Raw genomic sequence first — 17018 nt, forward strand, 5'->3', positions numbered from 1 at the left:
CTTTAGCCAAAATAACTGCGACCAACCGCTTCCGGTAACCATCAATGAGTTTCTTACAATGCTCTGCTGGAATTTTAGACAATTCCTCTTTGGCAAACTGCTCCAGGTCCCTGATATTTGAAGGGTGCCTTCTCCAAACTGCCAGTTTTAGATCTCTCCACAGGTGTGTTCTATGGGATTCAGGTCTGGACTCATTGCTGGCCACCTTAGAAGTCTCCAGTGCTTTCTCTCAAACCATTTTCTAGTGCTTTTTGAAGTGTGTTTTGGGTCATTGTCCTGCTGGAAGATCCATGACCTCTGAGGGAGACCCAGCTTTCTCACACTGGGCCCTACATCATGCTGCAAAATTTGTTGGTAGTCTTTAGACTTCATAATGCCATGCACACGGTCAAGCAGTCCAGTGCCAGAGGCAGCAAAGCAACCCCAAAACATCAGGGAACCTCCGCCATGTTTGACTGTAGGGACCATGTTTTTTTCATTGAATGTCTCTTTTTTTTCTCCTGTAAACTCTATGTTGATGCCTTTGCCCAAAAAGCTCTACTTTTGTCTCATCTGACCAGAGAACATTCTTCCAAAACGTTTTAGGCTTTTTCAGGTAAGTTTTGGCAAACTCCAGCCTGGCTTTTTTATGTCTCGGGGTAAGAAGTGGGGTCTTCCTGGGTCTCCTACAATACAGTCCCTTTTCATTCAGACGCCGACAAATAGTACGGGTTGACACTGTTGTACCCTCGGACTGCAGGGCAGCTTGAACTTGTTTGGATGTTAGTCGAGGTTCTTTATCTAACATCCGCACAATCTTGCGTTGAAATATCTTGTCAATTTTACTTTTCCGTCCACATCTAGGGAGGTTAGCCACAGTGCCATGGGCTTTAAACTTCTTGATGACACTGCGCACGGTAGACACAGGAACATTCAGGTCTTTGGAGATGGACTTGTAGCCTTGAGATTGCTCATGCTTCCTCACAATTTGGTTTCTCAAGTCCTCAGACAGTTCTTTGGTCTTCTTTCTTTTCTCCATGCTCAATGTGGTACACACAAGGACACAGGACAGAGGTTGAGTCAACTTTAATCCATGTCAACTGGCTGCAAGTGTGATTTAGTTATTGCCAACACCTGTTAGGTGCCACAGGTAAGTTACAGGTGCTGTTAATTACACAAATTAGAGAAGCATCACATGATTTTTCGAACAGTGCCAATACTTTTGTCCACCCTCTTTTTTATGTTTGGTGTGGAATTATATCCAATTTGGCTTTTTGTGTTTTTTCATTTAAGACAAATGAAATGAAGATAATAATACCAAAGAATTTGTGTGTTGCAATCATTTTCAGGAAGAAACTGAGTATTATCTGACAGAATTGCAGGGGTGTCAATACTTTTGGCCACAACTGTATGAGTGCCGACCACTGGGAGGTGCTCATTGCAATCCGTCACTGACAACCATAGAAGTCTCCAGGAGACCTCTGGTTGTCATGCCAAAGAACCGATGACCCGCGATCACGTGACGGGGGTCACCGATGCGGGGAATTCCGTCCCGATGGCCGGAGCTGCGCGCTAAATGCCGCTGTCAAGAGTTTGACAGCGGCATTTAACTAGTTAATAGCCACGAGTGGATCACGATTTCAACTGCAGTTATTTCGGGCACATGTCAGCTATTCAAGACAGCTGATATCCCGGGAAAGGTGTGGGCTCAGCATCGGAGCCCACATCAAAGGGAGGGAAGCGACTTCTGCCGTACTAGTCCGGCGGAGGTCGTAAAGGGGTTAAGAGAAACAAAATTAAGACTTTGGAGTCAAAGTCCTCACATTAATCCGATTGAGATACTGTGTTATGACCTTTAAAAGGTGGTTCATGCTCAGAAACCCCCAAATGTGGCTGAATTACAACATTTCTGCAAAGATGAGTGGGCCAAAATTCCTTCAGAGCATTGTAAAAGAATCATTGCCAGTTATCATGAACACTTTATTGCAGTTGTTGCTGCTAAGGGTGGCCCAACCAATTATAAGGTTTAGGGACAACCACTTACACACTGGGCCCTGTGGGTTTGGATTTCTTTTTCCCTTAATAATAAAAGCCTTCATTTAAAAATTGCATTTTGTGTTTACTTGTATTATCTTTGTATAATATTTAAATTTGTTTGGTGATCTGAAACATTTACCTGTGAAAGACATGCAAAACAATAGGAAATCAGGAAGGGGTTAAACACTTTCACACAACTGTAACTGAGTGAAGGGTGTGTGAGCAGATGCTAGGAATGTCCTGATTTTGAAGAAAGTTTTGTATGGGCAAAACAAGAATAGTTAGGTAAATGTGGTGTGGCGCTAGGCCAGTCTAAAGAAATGCGTTTTTAGGTTCACTTAAAACTGTGGATATTGGGGATTAATCAAATTGTCCTGGGTAAAACATTCCCAAAAATTGGCGCAGCACAGGAGAAGTCCTACTAATGGAAGTGGGAGATTACAGAGGATGTTAGTCTTAGGTCTTTAGCAGAACAGAGGGCACGGAGAGGGTGGTAAACAGACATAAGGGAGGAGATATAGAGTGGTGCTGAACCGTGGAGAGCTTTGTAGGTGAGAGTGATAAGTTTGTGCTGAACTCTGTAGCGATGGGCAGCCAGTATAGTAACTAAGTTAAGGTAGAGGCATCGGTATGGAGGTTGGAATTGAATATGATCCTGACTACTGCATTCAGGACAGATTGGAGAGAAAAAAGTTTAATAAGAGGGAGCCCGATCAGTAGAGAGCTGCAATTGTCCATATGAAAATGAGTAATAGCTACAGTAAGAGATTTTGCAGAGGTAAGAAAAGGTCGAATTCTAGAGATATTTTTGAGTTGTAGGTAACATGATCGAGCGAGTGACCGGATATAGAGGCTGAATGAAAAATCTGAATCAAGTTGTGACTCCAAGACAGCGAGCATGTTGCTGGGGATTAATGGTAGAACCACACATGGAAATGACATAGGTAGGTCAGTAGAAGGCGGAAACGCAAGGAGTTCAATGTTTGATAGATTCAGTTTTAGACAGAGCAAGGACATAATGTTAGAGACAGCGAAAAAAACAATCAATGGTATTTTATAGTAATGCAGGGGTAATGTCAGAAGACGATGTGTATAATTGGATGTCATCTGCATAGACATGGTACTGAAAACGAAATCAACTGACGGTTTGTCCAATAGGAGCAGTATAGAAGGAGAAGAGTAGGGGGCCTAAGACTGGGCCCTGATAAACCCCGACTGTAAGGGGAAGAGGAGATGAAGAGGGGCCAGCAAAAGACAGCAAAGGAGTTGTCAGAGAGGTAGAAGGAGAACCAGGATAGAATGTTATCTTTGAGATGGACAGAGAGGAGCCTAGTTAGCAGTAGCTTGTGATCAGTGTCGGACTAGGGTGACAAGAGACCACCAGTAACATTGACTTTGGGGACCTACTTTTCACCTGCATACAAATATTAAGCGACCCTGGTTCACAAATTTACCTATATCTCTATATAATAATAAACTGGGTAGTTTAGTTAATGAATGATATGCTGCATTTTTCTGTACAGAGTGAATCAAATGAATTATGACAAGTACTGCCCATACAGTAAGGTTGGGAGTCCAAATCTGCACTGAGGCCCACTGGGGGATTCCCCTGTTCCCCTATGGGCTAGTCCGAGCCTGCCCCTGGCTGCCTATGGGGTGCTCATCGTTTTGTGCTTACTTTGAATCCTTTAGCATCTTTTTGGAGTGGGTAGTGAAAGATGTTTTCGTGGGTTAAATACCTCATACATTAATTGACTGACTTTTTGCATATAGGCCCAGCAAACTCTTGAGTGTTCTTTGTTGCTGCATACTATGGAGGGATTAACCCGCAAGTTTGGGTCTCAGTTGGCAGAGGATAAGACAAAAGAGCCAGTTATAGAATTGAGTTTTTTAGGCATAGTTAATCACACATGCGCTTTAGACTGTAGGCTACTGCAAGAAAATTTAGTGGATCTCATGGCTGAGGTAAAAAGGGTCAGAGAATTGAAGAAAGTAAAGCTGAGGGCAGTACAGTACTTGATTAGCAAATTAAATTTTGCATGTCACATTATGTCAATGGGTAATGTTTTCTGCCAAAGGTTGGCTAGGGTCAGGGCCCCGTATCATTTTGTTAGATTGAAAAAGGAATTAAGTGATCACTTGCGAGTTTGAGCCAAATTTTTAGGAACATAACGAAAGGTCCTTGAGGATGAAACCGGTAATTAATGCTGGTGAGTTGGAGCAATTCACAGACGCATCTGGGCAGAATGGCTTCGGAGATTATTGTCAGGGTAGTTGGACTTTCGTCAAATGGCTCAGGGTTTAGTTAAAAACTTAACATAACTCAAACGAATATTGACGAGGAAGGTTCGTTGTTGCTATTAGTAGGTCATTACTGGGAAAAACGATAGTCAGTTCCAAAAATCAACAGGTTTGTGGTGGGATTAGCATTTGGTTTTAAGCTTAGAGGCATTAATGACACTGCGCAACAAATTTCAGGGAAGTTGTTGTCTCCTGAGAAAATTTTATTGTATCTTATAGATTTTGATATGCTGAACATGAATATGTGCTCCAAAAGTCTGTATCACATAAGGTTTTAAACCCCTTCATGACCGGGGCTTTTTTCGATTTTTCGTTTTTGCTTTTCGTTCCCCTTCTTTCCAGAGCCATAACTTTTTTATTTTTCCGTCAATATGGCCTTGTTAGGGCTTTTTTTTTGCGGGACGAGTTGTACTTTTGAACAACACCATTGGTTTTACCATGTCATGTACTTGAAAACAGGAAAAAAATTCCAAGTGCTGGGAAATTTCAAAAAAGAGCAATCCCACACTTGTTTTTTGTTTGGCTTTTTTGCTAGGTTCACTAAGTGCTAAAACTGACCTGCCATTATGATTTTCCAGGTAATTAGGAGTTCACACCAAACATGTATAGGTTCTCTTTTATCTAAGCGGTAAAGAAAAATTCCAAAGTTTGCTAAGAAAAATTGCGCAATTTTCCGAGACCCGTAGCGTCTCCATTTTTCGTGATCTCGGGTTGGGTGCGGGCTTATTTTTTGCATGCTGAACTGACGATTTAATGATACCACTTTTGTGCAGATATGTTCTTTTGATTGCCTGTTATTGCATTTTAATGCAATGTCGTGGCAACCAAAGAACTGTAATTCTGTCGTTTTGATTTTTTAGCGCTACGCCATTTAGCGATCAGATTAATTCTTTTTTTTATTGATAGATCAGGCGATTCTGAATGTGGTGATACCAAATATGTATAGGTTTGAATTTTTTTAATTGTTTTATTTTGATTAGGGCGAAAAGGGGGTGATTTGAACTTTTATGTTTTTTTATTTTTTTATATTTTTAAACACTTTTTTTAACTTTTGGCATGCATCAATAGCTTCCATAGGAGGCTAGAAGCTGCCATAGCGTGATCGTCTCTGCTACATAGAGGTGATGCTTAGATCACATCTATGCAGCAGAATTACAGGCTTGTTATGAGTGCCGACCACAGGGAGGCGCTCATAGCAATCTGCCATCAACAACCATAGAGGTCTCGAGGAGACCTCTGGTTGTGATGGCAATGCAGTGATGACCCCCGATCACGTGACATCTTCATGTATTTGCGGACCGGCGTCCGGAAGTGCATTTAAATGCCCGCTGTCAGAGTTTGACAGTGGCATTTAACTACTTAATAGGAGTAGCGGATCGCGATTCTGCTCGCGCCTATTGCGGGCACATGTCAGCTGTTAAAAACAGCTGACATGTCGCGGCTTTGAGGTGGGCTCACCGTCGGAGCCCACCTTAAAACGGGGGATACTGCCAGCTGACATACTATTCTGTCAGCTGGCAGTAAGGGGTTAAGAAACAACAGTTTATAATCTACATTATGACATCTGAGACACTACATTCATGAGCATCGATGTCAGTAGCAAAAGCAATTGTTCAAAAGTGTTTTGCAGACGACTTTTGTTTATAATCCATGTCAGATGCTTCTTGAATAAGATTCCAGCAATAGTCAGCCAGCATTGATGTACTCCACATTCCCTGGTACCTTTTCTCCATCAGCGCAATGTCTTGGTGAAATCATTCACCGTGTTCATTGCTAATGGCACCAAGACTGGCTGGAAAAAAGTCCAAGTGAGAATGTAGAAAATGCATTTTTAGTGACATATTGCATTTCATCAAATGATGTGAGCATGTTGCCCACGACTTGATCAACGCTCGGTGCTCTGCTGTTGCAAAGGAAGTTGAAGGTCATATCTTTAAAGGCTCTCCATGCCAATTGTTCAGCACCTTGCAAAAGACCATCTAAGCTACATCAATCATTATATCTCTGATCTGTGGGCCAATAAAAATACCTTCTTTAATCTTTGCATCACTTATTATTGGAAATTTCTGTCGCAAGTGAGAAAAGGCTTCCGATTCTTTGTTCATTGCTTTGACAAAATTCTTCATAAGCCCAAGTTTAATATGCAAAGGAGGGAGAAATAGCTTTGCTGGATCAACGAGAGGATTATGTTTAACATTCTTCTGTCCAGCAACCAGGTTTTCACGGAGTAGCCAGTCCTTTCTGAAATAGTGCATTTCTCTTGCACGACTGTCCCACTCACAAATAAAACAACAATACTTGGTATATCCAAGCTGCAGTCCAAGAAGAAATGCAACAACTTTTAGATCACCATATATGTTCCAGTTATAATTTCTATAATTAATTTGAGTCAATAGTAACTCCATATTCTCATACGTTTCTTTCATGTGTACGGTATGTCCAATAGGTATAGAAGGATAGATATTTCTGTTGTGTAGTAAAACAGCCTTCAGACTTAAAACTGACGAGTCAATGAACAGTCGCCATTCCTTTGGGTCATTTTCACATCCAAGAGCACCAAACAACCCCAAGATGTCATTGCAAATGGTTAAACTGTCGACATGGCTGAAAAATTGATTAAGGTCTTCTTGACGACTGCGAAAAACAGAAACTCTTGTTCCTGGTAATAAGAGATTCCGTTCTTGTAGCCTTGATCCCAATAATTCTGCCTGCCTCTTTGACAATTTCAAATCTCTGACCAAGTCACTCAGATCAGCTTCACTGAACAGATGTGAATTAGATGTAGAAGGCTCAAAGTCTGGGTCTGCAGCAGTTTCATTTTCCACTGACATTGTTAGTTAATCTTCGTTGTCCTCCATTGTCCATACTTTGAGTGGCTTTGGAACACGAAGGCTTTGCACTGGTCTTATGGCTGAAGGAAGATTAGGATATCCTATTGATTTCTTGTTCTTTGCTGAATATCGCGTTACATTTGTAAGGCAGAAGTAGCAATCTGTTACATGATCTCTCTGCTCTCCATATCATTGGGACAGCGAACGGCATTGAAGGTTCTGATCCATTCAGCCACGCTGTAAGTATGTCAATATTGTCTTTTGAATCCCCCCCTGCCCAGGAGTTGTGGTATGCTCCGTACATGGACAGCCGAATGATTCACTGCGCCTGCGTGGAATTCGCATAATAAGTGCTTGCATATGTGTAGATCAGTGATTTATGTCATTTCAGTGGAAAATTCAGAATATACTGTTTCATAAAAAGTTCATATATGAATTTTTAGAATTATAACAGAATATTATAATGTTTCGTATCATTTCTCAAAGACCTTACGTGATAGGAAAAACCTGATGTCATTTCTGAAGTCAGCATGAAAAAATCTATCAGGAACACTCAAAATTGTCGAAGGGACAAAACCTTGGCCACACAGTGTGATCTGACAAAATCCTTCCTAGTGTCACAGGCCTTAGGGAGATGGAAGAAAGACTGGAAGGTATCCGGTAGAAGATAGCCAGATTCGTATGAACTGTTTCACCTTTTGGGTAGGTAAGCAGAGGTGGTTTTTAAACCCCTATGGGAGCTTCGTCTATATAAACTGTTTTTTTTATTGTCTTTCTTTGCAGCTTTGAGGCTGGGGGAACTGGTGTCATGTCACCGTCAGACTTGGGGACTGCTGTTCTGGCCTCAGCCACTGGGAGGCGCCATGGTTCGCCCATGGGTGATGGTGGTGACAGAGAAGGGGCTCCTGCGCAGGCATCTGATGGGTGCAGGCTCCTCTCCTCTGTCAGTCATGAAGGGGTTGGTGCATCGCCATCTGGCCTGGTTCTGGGGGCGGTCCAAATGAGGTCATCAGACTGGACTGTGAGCCTGTGAGGGATAGCCTGATCCTTCAAATACTTTGGGGCCTGTCTTGCAGGCTGCCAGATATAGTCTTGGTTTCCCCAGTGTGCTAGTGTGTTATTTCCTATTGCTGACTCTGAGCTTAGCCTGGATTTTGACTCTGCTACTGCCCGCCGATTTTGTACCTCTGTTGCCCTCCTGGTTTAAGACTCTGACCTTGGCCTGGATTTTGACTCTGCTACTGTCTGCCGATTTTGTACCTCTGTTGCCCTCCTGGTTTAAGACTCTGACCTTGGCCTGAATTTTGACTCTGCTACTGTCTGTCGATTTTGTACCTCTGCCGCCCACCTGGATTAGACTTGGACTCCTGACTACTCCTTCGGTTCCGTTAATTTATCCCTTTCTGGCGACCATCCTGCTCTGGTCCGCTGCTCTTATACAGACAGCTACCTCCTGGGCTCTGCTGTAAATCCAGATCCCTGTATAGGGGTAAAGGGACTCGGGTTGCTCGGGGTGCTGTTTCAATTGCAGTCCAGACTCGCACCAGACGGTCGTCACAACTGGTCAGCCCCTCAAAAACAAAGAAGGGGGGTTTGCTGAGAAAAGACACGGACTTAAAGTATGACAGTATTGAGTTAGTTATTCGTTCAGCCAAAACAGATCAGTCTGGAAAAGGTCGCAGAGTAGAGATTTTCCCGGTGACGGGGTCAGCATTGTGCCCAGTGAACTGCTTAAGGGGATTCGGCAAATATGGTGGGGGACTTTTTCGACACTGTTTGCAATCAGGTGGGATGTCACCAGTGGCTAATGAGGTTGCGAGGAGAAGGATAGGCGATGAGGTGATGAAGCAGATTGACAGGTGGGAATTAGCTAGATTCAGGTCTTATGTGCGGCCTAACTGATGAGTTTTTTGACTATGAGTTAAGTTTTGATTAAAAAAAGGGGATCATTTCAGAGGAATAGAAATTATTCTTGTTTTTACTCTTGCAGGTGCTGGGCCCCACCTAGTGTGGATTATGGGTCATCCCTTTATATTCTGGGCAGCGCTGCAGACTCTGGTTCGGCAATCGGGCAGGCTACTTCAATGGAGGAGGCCACTCTCCTGTAGATCGATAATCGGGGGATGGTTTGGAATCAATTTCTTCCTGAATTTCACCAGTTTGTGGGGTTATATGGAGCTTCGGATGTACTAATACTTCATTTAAACACTTGCACTTTAGGTCAGGTTTCCTTGATTACATCCTGGCATTATAAGTTTCTCTTATTGGCTTAATAGGGTGTCAAAACCAATCTCATTAGCAACCAGAGTGTTATAACAGGATACTTTAATATTTGATTATATCTTCAGCATTTTTTGAGGATATTTTTAATGTCCGGTGGGGTATGTACACTTTGTGTTGTTTTAAATGTTTAAATGTTTGGTGCCGTGTTGACTCTAATGAAACTTTATATTATATACTCAATCGGTGGTCCCTGATGATAGCATGTTTCTTTTCTTTGTCTTTGTACACTACTTAGACATGCTACAGGTTGATCCCCTTTGCTGATTCTGTTTGATGGTGCCCTCCTTCTTCATTTTAATAAATTCAGTGCATCGTACTTCAGTGAGCCATCCATTAAGGCTAGTATGCACAATGTTAGTCTTAAAGAGGTTTTATAGGATAGGTAATCTACATCTGATCTGCTGATATGCTGAGTTGCAGAGCTACACAGCAAAGCTCCATCGTGGGCACGGCCAGGTAATGGTCATCCACCACCTATTCAAATCAGCTCCAAAACTCAACATATCTCTCAGGCTCTGGGAACAGGTGATTGTTGGAGGTGTCGGGGTGTTGATATTGATGATATTTTCAAAGTAGAGGCCATCAATAGAAACATTCTGCACAATCCCTTAAGTGAATCAACTCCAAAATGTATTCGTAAATAGAATTCTTGTGAAACTCATGTCTGTTGTCGTTTTTATTTTTGGCTTTTTGTATTTGTGTTATTTCTGCCTGTTTCAAATGCTGGCCATCCATATTCAGCCTAATATTGAGCTGTATATGGTATAATATTTTCTCTTGTCAGATTTGAAGAAAGATGTTACATTATTCTTTTCTAATGGTCTGAACCTGGGAGGACCTCACATAATTTAGTAAAGATCTGCAATATCTATTTGGTTGTGTAATATGGATGTGACATTTTCACCATTTTATTGAGGCTTTACTTAGCTTTGGCTATATTTATTATAATTAAACATGCTGTACTGCCCACTGATGTTAATTTAGTGTGCTGATTCCCTTTTCATTTTGATGAGACCATTTATTACATCAAATATCAATAAAGATTAAAAAAAAATTATTGTCTGCTGTCTCTCGTTTAACTACTGGCTCCATAACTGGTTTTCTAGACACAACAGTGGTACACGTTTCCTGGCTTGTCTCAATTTAGCTAGTGTATACAATCAACTGAAACTACAAGTTGTTAAAATATAACCATTACTATAATTACACTATTTATTTAATCAAAAAGTCTCAGAGAAGAAACATAAAAAAGGACAAGGAAGAATTTAGTCTTACCTGGTAGTGATGAATTCATACAACTCCAAAATTCAGTCTAAAAATAAGCAAAATTCAAAAAATGCAGTATAAACATATGCTTTCTACTGAAATCAAATAAAATTACATACTAAAATTGGGAGCAAAAATACTCAGCTCTTCATTTAAATAATTAAAAGTTAAAGAAGCACTACCATTAACGTTTTTCCAAATAAATATGTGTATATGTATAGTAATCATCTGATAAATTGAAAGCTTGAAAGCAGGTCCCTCTCTCCTCTAGGTATGTCTTGAACTACATGTGTTACTTAATAATGTTTTTTGTTTAAGTTCCCCCTGAATTGTAAAATGTTGTGGAATATATTGGTGCTAAAGAAATAAAAATTATTCTTAAAATTATTCTAGTGTGAATGTATATGTGTTAATCTACTCGTTTACCTACCTTCTTCAGTATCCAGCGCCGTTCCGTTAATTTTCTGAGTAATGTCATCGGTCTTTAGACAATTCAGCTCAATCTATACTCTAGGCGGGAGCTGAAAGTCTCTTTTAAAGCTTATAGATCCTCATTGTTACTCTCTACAGAATAACACTATAAAGCCACTGCCAGGTCACACAGATTCCTGTTTTAACTGCAGAAAAGGACAGGAATGGCGCTGGATACTGGAGAAGATAGTAGGTAAGTAGATTAAAACACATACACACACACTGCAGTGCATACAGTTGAGTGAAAAAGTGTTTACCCCTCCTTCCTGATTTCCGATTCTTTTGCATGTTTGTCACAATTAAATGTTTCAGATTCTCTATTATTTAATTTTTTGGCAAAGATAACACAAGTAAACACATAATTCAGTGTTTAAATGAAGGACTTTATTACTAAGGGAAAAAGAAATCCAAACCTACAGGGCCCTTGTGAAAAAGTGATTGCCCATCCCCCCAACCTCTTAAAAACATAAAGTAACTGTGGCAGAGGCATAGCTAGGGTTTTGGTTCAGGGGGGGCGAAACTTCTGAGTGGGCCCCTAACCAGAGAACCTAAGCAGATGACCGCGCTGTTGCCAAAAATAATCTATACATAAATAGACCAATATTGATATTATGTCCTCGCTGTGCGCTGGTCTGACTGCAGCGCAGCTCCTGACATCGGAGCAGAGTTGCCGCCAAAATCAGCGTGGGAGCGAGGAGGAGAGGTGAGTACAGTTTTTTTTTAAATTTATATAGTAAGTCCTGGTTGCATGATTATGATACCACATAAGGGGGGGCCACATGATATACCCCGTATGATGGGGGGCAGCATGATACCCCGTATGAGGGGGTAGTATGATACCCCACATGAGGGGGGCAGCATGATACCCCATATAAGGGAGGGCAGCATGATACTCCATGAGGGGGGCAGCATGATACCCTATGAGGGGGGCTGCATTATATTCTGAAGGGGCTACATTATATTCTTTGGGGGGGCTGTATTATACCATATGAAGGGGGCTACACTATAGAGAAAGAAAGAACAGAGAGAGAGAGAAAGAGAGGAAAGAAAGAACAGAGAGAGAAAGAGGGGAAAGAAAGAGAACAGAGAGAGAGAAAGGAAGAACAGAGAGAGAAAGAAAGATTAGAGAGAGAAAGAAAGCGGGGAAAGAAAGAAAGAAGAGAGAAAGAAAAGAAAGATTAGAGAAAGAAAGAACAGAGAGAGAAAGAAAGAAAGAACAGAGAGAGAGAGAAATAAACAGAGAGAGAAAGAAAGATTCTATAAAGATAGATTCTATAGCAGCCCAGCTCCTATTGTAGTGCCCACCTGAGCCTCCATACACCTCGTACACACATGGCTCCGTACACCTCATACACACACAGCTCCACTCTGTACACCTCGTACACACACAGCTCCGCTTCGTACACTTCGTACACACACAGCTCCGCTCTGTACACCTCGTACACACATGGCTCCGTACACCTCGTACACACATGGCTCCGCTCTGCACACTTTGTTCACACAAGGCTCCGCTCCGTACACCTCGTACACACACGGCTCCGCTCCGTACACTTTGTACATACACGGCTCCGCTCCGTACACTTTGTACACACACGGCTCCATACACCTCGTACACACATGGCTCCGTACACCTCGTACACACACAGCTCCGCTCCGTACACTTTGTACACACACGACTTCGCGCTGTACACCTCGCTTGTACACACACGGCTCTGCTCCGTACATCTTGTAAACACACATCCACCCTGTAAACCCCTCCTGACCCCTCACATAAACTTTACCCGCATCCAGCACCACCAATGCAACCAGCACAGCAGAGTCCTGCAGACACAGAGGCCTCTGATCATGTGACCCCTGACTCCTCCCCTCCTGTGACCTCATCACAGGTCCTGTGCACATAGAAGAGAACATTGCAGAGCAGGGAGATGATCGATTCTCCCTGCTCTGCCGCAGATACAGTTACATAGTGTAGCTCCAGGTGGGCCCCCTCAGAGCGCGGGGCCAAGGGCCACTGCCCCCTCTGCCCCCCCGGTAGCTACGCTACTGAACTGTGGTTTATCACATCTTTGAGAAGTCTAGTTTAAATTCTATAGCCACATGTAGCCTAATTACTGCCACATCTGTTCTCAATCAAGAAGTCACTGAAATAGGACCTGCCTGACAAAGAGAAGTAGACCAAAAATCCTTAAAAGTTAGACATGTCGCCATTTAAAAACATTTTGGAACAAATGAGAAACAAAATTATTGAGATCTATCAGTCTGGAAAGGATTAAGCTATTTCTAAAGCTTTGAGATTCCAGTGAGCCATAGTGAGAGTCATTATCCATAAATGATGAAAACATGGAACAGTGGTGAACCTTCCTAGGAGCGTCCAGCAGACCAAAATTACTTCAAGAGCGTAGCAACGACTCATCCAAGAAGTCACAAAAAAACAACAACAACATCCTAAGAACTGCAGTCCTCACTTGCTTCAGTTAAGATCAGTGACACCACCATAATAAAAAGATTCTGCAAAAATGGCCAGCATGAGTTGTAAGCTGAAAACCATTGCTGAGCAATAAGAACATAAAGGCTTGTCTCAGTTTTGCCGGAAAACATCTTGCTGATCCTGTTTTGCTGCTTCAGGACCTGGAACACTTGCTGTGGTAAATTAATTCTGCTGTCTACCAAAAAATCATAAAGGAGAATGTCTGGCGATCTGTTTGTGACCACAAGCTGAAGCACACTTGGGTTATGTGGCAGGACAATGATCCAAAACACACTAACAAGTCCATCTTTGAATGGCTTAAGAAAAACAAAATTAAGACTTTGGAGTGGCCTAGTCAAAGTCCTGAACTTTCAATTGAAATGCTGTGGCATGACCTTAAAAAGGCAGTTCAAGCTCAGAAACCGTCCAATGTGACTTAATTCTGCGAAGACGAGTGGGCCAAAATTCCTCCAGAGCATTGGAAAAGACTCAATGCCAGTTATCAAACGCTTGATTGCAGCTAAGGCTTCTAAGGGCAGCTGTGAGGCTAGTCACTTCTCACTGCCAAGCTCTGAGTCAGAGTGGTCAAGAAGTCCAAGGTCAGAAGCCAGGAAGGTACGTCATAAACAGAAGGAAGAGACAAAAGCATAGGCAGGTAATGTTCCGAGGTCGGAGTACCATGAGGATATCGGATCAGAGCTGAAGGAGATAAACAGGCGGATTGTCAGAACAAAGTCCAAAGTCAGGCAACAGATCAAGCTTAAAGAACTCAAGGCACAGGAGAGCACAAACCTCACAAAATGAACATGTACATCTGGCAGTGTTTTGGGAAACTCAGCTCAGCTAAGAAGCATGGCCATTAATTGGAATAATGAACACATGAGACAGCAGATGCCCCGCAGTCACAGATTGGTTAGCTGAGCTGTCAAAAAACAAACCGACAGCTCAGCTGGAATCAGACTGGATGGTCATGCTGTCAATCACAGTACTGACTGCTTCAGCACGTCCCTGTACCGGATTGGATGGCCGAACTGTCAGTAACTGCATCCTAGACACCCTGAGGGGTGGAGCTGTGACAGTGGCCCAACCAGTTATTAGGTTTAGGGGGCAATCACTTTTTCACACTGGGCCTTGTAGGTCGGAATTTCTTTTTCCTTTAATAATAAAGAGCTTAATTTAAAAATGTAATTTTGTGTTTATTTGTGTTATCTTTGTCTTATATTTAAAATTCTTTGGTGGTGTGAAACATTTAAGCGTGACAAACAGAAAATAATAGGAAATCAGGAAGGGGCAAACATTTTTCACACAACTGTATGCACAGATTTGGTGAAAAAAAAATCACGAAAGTGCTTCTGACATGGGGTCAGAAACCACACATGCCTAAGATAGACATACTGCACCTTTTATGGGTCCTTAAGGACTTAGAAAGAATATAGGAATTCTACACACACCTGTTAAAATACATACCAAGAAGAATGTTACATTTTTCACCCTTGAGCGACTTCCTATAATTGGGGATGTGATTGTGTTCGGTTTTAGACAATCACATTTAACCCCTTTCCCATCTTAGATGTACAGTTATGTTAGGTAGGCTCCCCCTTCTTGCTGTGGGCTCTAGCGGTGAGCCTGCAACTTTTCCGGCACATGTTAACTGATATGAACAGCTGACATGTGCCCCTAACAACCGTGGGTGGAATCGCGATCCACCCGTGGCTGTTAACATGTTAAATGCCGCTGTCAATCTCTGACAGCGGCATTTATCATCCTCGCGCTAGAAGTGAGTCACTGATCCCGCCCATTGGCGCCCATGTCACATGACCACGGGTCGACAATGGGTTGACATGACAACCCAAGCTCTGCAGCACACCCCTGTGGTTGTCATAGCATGTGAGTATTTCTGCTACCCCAAAAAATACAGATTTGGTATCACCACGTTCAGAATCACCTGATCTATCAATATATATCAATATATAAAAATAATTAATTCGATTGGTAAACTGTGTAACGAGAAAAAGTCAAAATGCCAGAATTATGTTATCTTGGTCACCGCAACATTGCATTAAATCGGGCGATCAAAAGATCATATCTACACCAAAATGGTATCAAGAAAAATGTCAATTAGGCACGCAAAAAATAAGCCCTCACCCAGCCCAAGATCACAAAAAATGGAGACGCTATGGGTCTCGGATTTTTTTTTTTATAAGGAAACTTTGGATTTTTTTCACTATGTAGACAAAAATGAACTTATACATGCTTGTTATCTACAAACTTTTAACCCCTTCATGACCCAGCCTATTTTGACCTTAATGACCTGGCCATTTTTTGCAATTCTGACCAATGTCCCTTTATGAGGTAATAACTCACGAACGCTTCAACGCATCCTAGCGATTCCGAGATTGTTTTTTCGTGACATATTGGGCTTCATGATAGTGGTATATTTAGGTCGATAATTTTTGCGTTTATTTGTGAAAAAAATGGAAATTTGGCGAAAATTTTGAAAATTTTGCAATTTTCAAATTTTGAATTTTTATTCTGTTAAACCAGAGAGTTATGTGACACAAAATAGTTAATAAATAACATTTCCCACATGTCTACTTTACATCAGCACAATTTTGGAAACAACATTTTTTTTCGTTAGGAAGTTATAAGGGTTAAAAGTTGACCAGCAATTTCTCATTTTTACAACAAAATTTACAAAACCATTTTTTTTAGGGACCACCTCACATTTGAAGTCACTTTGAGGGGTCTATATGGCAGAAAATACCCAAAAGTGTCACCATTCTAAAAACTGCACCCCTCAAGCTACTCAAAACTACATTCAAGAAGATTATTAACCCTTCAGGTGCTTCACAGGAACTAAAGCAACATGGAATGAAAAAATGGACATTTTAATTTTTCCAACCAAAATTTTATTTTAGCATCAGTTTTTTCATTTTCACATGGGTAACAGGATAAAATGTATCCTAAAATTTGTTGGGCAATTTCTCCTGAGTACACCGATATCTCATATGTGGTCATAAACCACTGTTTGGGCGCACGGCAGGGCTCAGAAGGCAAGGAGCGCCATTTTACTTTTTGAATGTAAAATATGCTTGAATGTTTAGCGGTTGCCATGTCTTGTTTTAAGAGTACCTGTGTGCCTAAACATTGGAGCTCCCCCACAAGTGAGCCCATTTTGGAAACTAGACCCTCCAAGGAACTTATCTAGATGTATAGTATGCACTTTGAACCCTCAGGTGCTTCACAAATTGATCTGTAAAAAAAAAAATCCTTTTTTTTTTCACAAAAATTTTATTTGGCCTCAGTTTTTTCATTTTCACATGGGCAACAGGATAAAATGGATCCTAAAATTTGTTGGGCAATTTCTCCTGAGTACATCAATA

General features: G+C 41.6%; 1 protein-coding gene across 2 annotated transcripts in view; it reads right to left on the bottom strand.

Annotated features, from left to right (window-relative positions):
- RECK (reversion inducing cysteine rich protein with kazal motifs) overlaps positions 1 to 17018 on the bottom strand; it is a 675429-nt gene that overhangs the window by 447355 nt on the left and 211056 nt on the right. For both annotated transcript variants that reach the window (XM_073549858.1, XM_073549859.1), the window contains exon 4: positions 10707 to 10743. In XM_073549858.1, coding sequence (XP_073405959.1) covers positions 10707 to 10743 — 37 coding nt within the window. The remainder of the gene's footprint in view (positions 1 to 10706; positions 10744 to 17018) is intronic.

The sequence above is a fragment of the Dendrobates tinctorius genome, unplaced genomic scaffold (genome assembly GCF_039654945.1).
Source record: "Dendrobates tinctorius isolate UK_male_01 unplaced genomic scaffold, ASM3965494v1 ptg000162l, whole genome shotgun sequence".
In the NCBI taxonomy this organism is placed as follows: domain Eukaryota; kingdom Metazoa; phylum Chordata; class Amphibia; order Anura; family Dendrobatidae; genus Dendrobates; species Dendrobates tinctorius.